This window comes from Cucurbita pepo, chromosome 4 (assembly GCF_057944985.1).
Source record: "Cucurbita pepo subsp. pepo isolate OVF chromosome 4, ASM5794498v1, whole genome shotgun sequence".
Taxonomy (NCBI): domain Eukaryota; kingdom Viridiplantae; phylum Streptophyta; class Magnoliopsida; order Cucurbitales; family Cucurbitaceae; genus Cucurbita; species Cucurbita pepo.
The window spans coordinates 11,255,916-11,263,484 of NC_141801.1; the positions used below are offsets into that span (position 1 = coordinate 11,255,916).

Below are 7,569 nucleotides of genomic sequence, written 5' to 3' on the forward strand. Positions count from 1 at the left end.
GTCGTGAATATCAATGAAGATAGTACATTCGATCCCAATTCTTTATTCTTATTCTTAAATCTGTATTCTTCCGTTGAGTAATAATATTTTCATATCTATGCACACTTAGGAGTGGTAGATATTGCGTCAGTTGGTATCAGAGCCAAGTTGGTACGGTTTAATATTATTACTCAACGAGATGAATAGTGGGAGTGCTTCTATGGGTGTAGCTATGGAAAAGCTGGTTGGCAATAACTATAGTTATTGGAAGTTATGCATGGAAGCTTATCTACAAGGGCAAGATTTGTGGGATTTAATTGAAGGTGATGACACAGAAATTCCAGCCGATACTCCACAGAATGCAAAATTACGCCAACAATGGAAGATCAAATGCGGAAAAGCCTTGTTTACCTTGCGGACTTTGATTAGCAAGGAGTATATTGATCATGTTCGTGATTTAAAGTCACCAAAGCAAATATGGGATACACTTCAAAAGTTGTTCACTAAGAAAAATACCGCTCGACTGCAATTTCTAGAGAATGAACTAGCTATGGTAACTCAAGGTAATTTTTCGGTTGAAGAATATTTTTTGAAAGTGAAAAATCTTTGTTATGAAATTTCAGAATTAGATGCTGAGGAGCCAGTGAGTGAGGCTCGATTACGGCGTTATCTTATTCGTGGATTACGAAAAGAGTTTATGCCATTTGTTTCCTCAATACAAGGGTGGGCAAATCAGCCTACAGTTATTGAACTGGAGAATCTTCTTTCCAATCAGGAAGCATTGATTAAGCAAATGACTAGCAGCAACGAATTTTCCCCAAAGTTAGAAGGTGTGTTGTATGTCAAAGATCAAAGGAGACAGAATTTTCATTCAAAGCCTTCATCTAGCAATGGGAATCAATTAAGAAGTGAGGAGTGGTCAAAGAAGCCATTTAAAGCTTGTTACAGGTGTGGAAAACCAGGTCACTTTAAACGAGATTGTCAGGCGAAAGTGGTGTGTGATCATTGCGGAAAGCCAGGCCATATTAAACCAAATTGCAGAGTCAAGATGCAAGAATCAGAAGCAAATGCGGTACATGAAAATAAAAGTTCTCCAGATCCAATTTGGGAATATTGCTTAACCACTGAGGTTCTTGACCAGCCAACAAACGTGACTTCAGCCGTATATCAAGATGATGTTTATACAGGTGATCAAAATTCTAATTCCACTACTTACGCTTCTGAGTTTGATTCTCTCCAAATTTCGCATCTGGACTCTCTCTTTTTCTCCGATTTCAATTCTATTGCCCCTGATGACCCTTCTGTTTACTCCACGGCCTTGGATTTGAGATTCGACGAAAATGAAGTTGTCGAGCTAACGTTTGACGATCTTGACGGTCTTTACCTCCCCTCTGAGGCTGACGATTTTCTCATCTTGGAGAATTTAGATCAAACTACCAATTCGCAGGATTCGGCTACTGATGCTCTGCCCCAGTCTGACCCAGAAATAGCTGCACTGCTTGATGATGATGATTTATCACTATTTGGTTCTGATGTTGAGGACTTGGAGGAGGATTTCGTAGTTCAGGTAAATTTATGTGAAGAAAGGGAGGATGGTTCAATGGATAATAAGTTTAGTGTGGCTAAGGATTCTGAGAGGGCGACAGGAAGCCAGAATATTATTAATAACAAATGTTTTGGCGATGACATTTTTGAGGATGCAGATGTTGACCATGTGGAGGATGATGTTGACCATGTGGAGGATGATGTTGATAAGCCACAGCTTTTGGATGATCGATTTGATACCCTCTTAAGTCAGGACTATGCGTCTAGTGACAACGGTGACAGTGCTTGTGATGAGCATGATGGTTGGGTAGCTGAAGAAGATGAGTCCCTTGCTCAAAAGCTCAAGCATGCCCTTGATGATCATAGTAAGGATGACTTGGACCTTGACCAAGGATATAAAGCTTGTGCAGATCAAGAGCTTTTGCAGTCTACCAGTGATGTAATTCACCGGTGTATGGAGTATGCTGAGTCTGCACAAGTTGAGATGAATTATTACTCTTTCTCATTAGAATTGAATCGCTGCGATGTGGAACTTATTAAGAAGGAAATCATTGAACATGATGTGTCAGTGTCTTATTCAGGTGGTGGCGTGCCTAAGAAGTCCATACGCAAGCCTAACTGGAAGAAATTCTTCGTAGATTTTGTTCGAGAGAACGTGTTAACGCAGGATGTTGAATTGCAGAAAATACATAATGAGCAAGTTGCAGACATATTTACTAAGGCACTTGCCAAAGTGAAGTTTGAAGTTCTTCGTAGAAGCTCTCGAAGTTATTGAGAAATAAGCTTGCACTAAGGGAGGCTGTCACAATTTAGTGCAACTTATTTTAGTTTGAATTAGTTATAGAATATATGATATTCGTAATCTTCCCGAATATATTAGTTAGGAAATATATTTTAGATATGGTAATCAGTTGAATTTGAATAGTAGTATATTTGATTTTATTATCGGGATTTAGTTAGTTTATATTTTGTTGGTAGATATTATTTAGTATCTTGTATCCTATTTAAAGGTCGTGAATATCAATGAAGATAGTACATTCGATCCCAATTCTTTATTCTTATTCTTAAATCTGTATTCTTCCGTTGAGTAATAATATTTTTCATTCGATCCCAATTCTTTATTCTTATTCTTAAATCTGTATTCTTCCGTTGAGTAATAATATTTTCATATCTATGCACACTTAGGAGTGGTAGATATTGCGTCAAGGGAAGGCAATGGGCGTAGATGCAAGCGGCGATGTGTTCGGAGGGGTTTTTGAATTGAAAAATGCGGATTACATCAAACTCAAGACGGCGCTGCCTTCTTCTCAGTTATTTCAAATTCCAAATTCAATTACTCTCCTCCTTCTTCTCTTCTTCTTCTCTGCTAATCTCTCTTTCCCCAACCCCCAACCAGGGAAAAGGATGCCATTTTTTTTATTATTATTTAATCTACAACATTACATTATAGATTAAATTTAAATAATATAATCATTATAAATCCGTAAAATTAGACATTATTTAATGAAACCACTGGTCCATTTAAATTAGACGCAATTTATAGTAAAATTGAAAAATGTTCCAAGTTAGTACTGAGAGATCCATCCATATCTCCTATCTCAATTATTTAAGATATTATTTAGATTTCAAATATCATAAAAAATTTAAAATAATTTCTTTCTATTATCTAAATTTTTTTAGAAATGATAGGAATAGAGATCTTTTTTGAATTGAAAACGGTTAGACAGGTTTGAATTTTATTTATTTAATTATCTATTTATTTATAGTCTTAAACAACATATTATGTGTGTTTTTAATACAACTAATTGCATCGTGTATGCCTTAATTTTGGAAAGAAACGTGGGTATGGTTCATAAAGTCAGAGATATGTGTTGTTTATTATACAGCAACGCCAATCAACACAAACATTATATTATATTCTTCTACTATTAACATTAACGTCAATTCAATTTTATGTTCACCTTTTTCCATCATTCTTAATTTTAAAATAATTTTAAAATATTTAAAGCTTATAGATAATATATATATATATATATATATTTTTTTTTTAACCAAAAGATCTCGAACTCTCAAAATTTTAAAATATTAATAAATACTTTTTTAAGTTATTATAACTTTTTTTTAACATCTTCAAAAACACCTTTAAACTATTTTTAAGAAAATTTTAAAATATTTTTACAGTTAGTATCACGTTTAAAAAATATTTATAAACTATCCAAAATAATATTAAAATGTTTGTAAATAATATATGAAGTGTCGATAGATTATTAATGATAAAAAAAAAATTGAACTTTTTCATAAGGATAACGTGTCAATGTAACTGTTAAAATTTTATGAGTATTTTTTAAATATAGTAGCTAAGTATTTTTTAAAAAACATAATAGTAATAATATACTTTTGAAGGTATTATTGATTTTTTTTTTTGAGCTTGAAAGTATAATTTTTTTAAAAATATATATATATATATAAAAAAGTAAATTAGCAGAAAATGGATGAGGTCGACGGTTGGCAGTTGACAATAGTTAAGCGGCACATGGGCCGTTCGATCTTTGTTTGTCTCATTCTCCCCAACCCTAAACCCAACCAATCAAATTTCTCGCTCTCTAATTCATTGTTTAAATGAATTTTAAACTTAAAAAAGGACATTTAATTTGAGGTAAGAAAAACTAAACAACTATTAGATACAAAAGGTTAAGCTAGAGATCAAAATTATTAGATAAGACTGTTACAGTGTTACAATGTTACAATGTTACAATGTTGCAGTGTCACTGTCTCTTATTAATAATTAAATATAGATTTAAAAATTTGTAAAACTATTTATCGCCTTCTCTTACTTGAGAATTGTGACAAAGTGAAGTTGGATTTGTTGGACTAAATGGAGAATTCTTCGAGCCATATTAGCACCTCATTTCTCTGCGAATCAAACCCAAAACCATGCAAAATTACCAGTTAAAATCAAACACCCAATTTAGCAACGAACAATGCGATATACATAAGATGAGACAAAAGGGACGTAAAGTTACCATTACAAAGCTCCACGTTCGGGCAGAGTTGTTGTAGCGAGCAAGCAAACAGCCATTAATGGGTTTAAGGCCATCCTTTTTTAGACTACATCGTAATTCTTTTGCCTTTTGCTGAGCCATATCTTCTGTGGGATCTCCACTGAATTTCAACACTGCACCAATACCTCCTTCCATCTCTCTTATGCTCATTGTGTCCTCCTGTTTAGCATCTGAGAAACTGAACAGTAATGTAATGGTCATTTAAGAGGTGGCATAATTAAGAGAAAGATCCTCCATTCATAAGTGAAGAACAGGGCAGTGGTCGCTAACAGGGGACTCACCTACCAACCCTATTGAATCCGGCAGAAATCTGGTGTCCATTTCTTTCAACCACAACAAATGGCGCATATTTTCTCACCTGATACATAACACAACACATTAATGCTACAAATTAAAGCTGCTACAAACATAAATTATGGTCAACAAACCTCATAATTTGCAGTCCTTTTCAGTATTTGATATTTGGGCGATTCCAATTCTGGAGTCTCATAAAACCGAAACTGGAAAGAGGGAAAGAAATTATAACAAAAAGTCTTCAATTTTGGATGATTTTTCAGTTTTAGCTATGTATACCTGTTTAAACACATCCCACAAGGCTTCTAGAGAAAAGTAGTCATTATTTTGCAGTGAATCCCAAACATCCTTCAAAATTAACCAGATGAAGTAGGAAATTGGGTGAAAAATAAGGAAGGAGATGGATGGTAAATTTTAATTACCACATGGCTACAGAACTTGCCGGTTTGTGGATTGATACCCATGATGGAAGTTCCCGTCAACACTAACTCTGGCTTCCATGGCAGAAGGATAAACTTCATTACCGCAGTCCATCTTGTAGTTATCTCATATGGTCCAGTCTAAAAATAAGATTTGGTTGACTATGAATATAATTAATATAATATTGATAGCTCGTCGGAGAAGTGATCGGACCAACCTTTTTGACCCAGTGGAAGATGATCTCCGGCCTGAAGAATTCTCGCAACAGGGCAATATTCAGCATATACCCACTAATTCCGTCATACTTTGTAATTGGGTCTCGAAATCTCACTTCTTCGTCGTACGCCGTCCGATCAATCCCCTGCTCATCGAATACATGCCGGAGATCGTCGTACATGAAATCCACCAGTCGGTCCACGTCCACCGTTGGTTTCTGACGGCTTTGATCTGCCAAGGTTGATCGAATAGACGACTTCCAATTTGGGCTTCCGGTTCTGCTTTGTGCGGCCCTGGTCGGTCCGTAGGATTTCCTCGGCCGGACACCAAAATCAACGGTTGGGATTGAGAGGAAGTTTTGGAAGGAAACTTGGGCTGTCGCCATTGGCAACCGAAGCTTTAACTTCTCAGAATTTGAGGGAAATGCCTGCCATTGTCAACTTCTATATTTTTTTAAATACTGGGAGAAGGATAGAAAATGATATACAAATTTATAACATACAATAAATTACCACAATAATTTTCAAATTAAATAGAAAAAATTTAGAAAGGATAACACCCTTCTTTATGTCAAGTTGGATCTACTCTATTTAAAAATTTGAATAAATAAAAAATTTCTTCTTTTGGATAAGAGTCTCCCGAACAAATTCAATCATTTAGGTAGCTCAGGATCAAACTGTTACAAGCATTCAAATTTTGTAAATAACATACCACAACTCTCTAAAATACTAAATTTACAACTATTTCTTTACTTTCACATTGCAATAACAATCTCTCCGATTAAAATGAAAAATAAAATTGAAAGCTTGAAGAGAACGACCATCAAAGTTTCAGAAAATTGTGGAAGATATGGTAAAAATATAAAAGAAAAATAGTGAAAATTAGAAAAAAAGAAATGGAAAGAAGAGATTAAAGGTAGGGGTAGTAGTGGTGGTTTTATCTATAAACTTTTCATTTTAATTCTAATTGGAGTCATTCAAAAAGTGTTGGTAGGGTTAGTTAAACAAAATAGTAATAATTATTAATAATTAAAGTAGGTTAAGACTAAATAAATGATTAATTAAAATTAATTAATTTAAGATTAAGAATAACTAACGGATTATAGATTATATTATCTCTAAATTTAACTCCGTCTTCAAAAGAATTGACAATAACCTATTTTTTTAAAAGAAATTAAAACATGTTACTAACCATAAAAGTATTTAAAAGTTTTTTTTTTTTTTTTTTTTGAAATTTTTTAAAAGTTGAATGATATATTTTTTTTAAAACAAAGTGTTCAGTTATTTTAAAGGTAAGAATATTAGAATATTTTTTTATAGCATAAATTATATGCAATTTGCATTTTAAAAATAATGTTTAATGTTGAAGAAAAGGGGAGAGGGAAGCGTACAAGTTTGAACTCAAAAAAGGAAAGAAAAGATGGTTGCAAGCCATTGTTGACACATCCAAAATTAGACCTTCAAAATTGGATTATTCAAAACCATCTAATTCATCAACTATCCATCTCTATATTATATTCATATCAATTTATATTTATTTTAAATTTATATTATCTACTTGATTTACACAAGCAATTATGTACTTCGGCTCTATAGCTTTCACAAGCAATTATGGTGAGACCTAACTTCGGCTCTATAGCTTTCACAACGGCGTTGTCATCAAAATGCAAACAAACAATTATGGTACTTCGGCTCTATAGCTTTCACAACGGATTTGTCATCAAAATGCAAACAAACAATTATGGTGGGACCTATCTTTTTTGTAAAAACAGTCATGTCCTTGAACTCTACTTTCCAATTTGGACAAAAAAAAAAAAGGATGCATAATACTCCTCTACACACACAGCTAATGCACGCATATATAGACCCACTAGGGGCGTATACATATCCTTAGACCTATCATTTAGCTAGTGCACGTTCACGCTACCAAAGCCACGGAGGAAAAGGAGCCCGCATAATTTTATGACAAAACATAAATATTGTAATGAACACATTCATACTTATAACAACGGCGGAAAGTAATTTGAATCACATAACATACATACCAAAAAAAA

The 7,569-nt window shown here is 33.7% G+C and overlaps 1 protein-coding gene across 1 annotated transcript; it reads right to left on the reverse strand.

The window, feature by feature from the left end:
* Window positions 1-4,221: 4,221 nt before the first annotated feature.
* On the reverse strand, window positions 4,222-6,021 carry LOC111793749 (uncharacterized). Its single transcript, XM_023675778.2, has 7 exons — window positions 5,518-6,021; window positions 5,303-5,440; window positions 5,160-5,228; window positions 5,015-5,086; window positions 4,868-4,944; window positions 4,548-4,764; window positions 4,222-4,437 (listed from the first exon to the last, which is right to left on the reverse strand). Exons 1-7 carry the CDS (start codon window positions 5,899-5,901, stop codon window positions 4,396-4,398), a joined length of 999 nt encoding a protein of 332 aa, XP_023531546.1. The 5' UTR covers window positions 5,902-6,021; the 3' UTR covers window positions 4,222-4,395.
* Window positions 6,022-7,569: the final 1,548 nt, after the last annotated feature.

Coding starts and splice junctions, on each gene's coding strand:
- LOC111793749 (XM_023675778.2), bottom strand. CDS start 5,901: ATGGCGACAGCCCAAGTTTCCTTCCAAAACTTCCTCTCAATCCCAACC. Junction 5,087..5,159: donor TGTGGGATGTGTTTAAACAG/GTATACATAGCT, acceptor CCCTCTTTCCAG/TTTCGGTTTTATGAGACTCC. Junction 4,945..5,014: donor AAAGGACTGCAAATTATGAG/GTTTGTTGACCA, acceptor GTTATGTATCAG/GTGAGAAAATATGCGCCATT.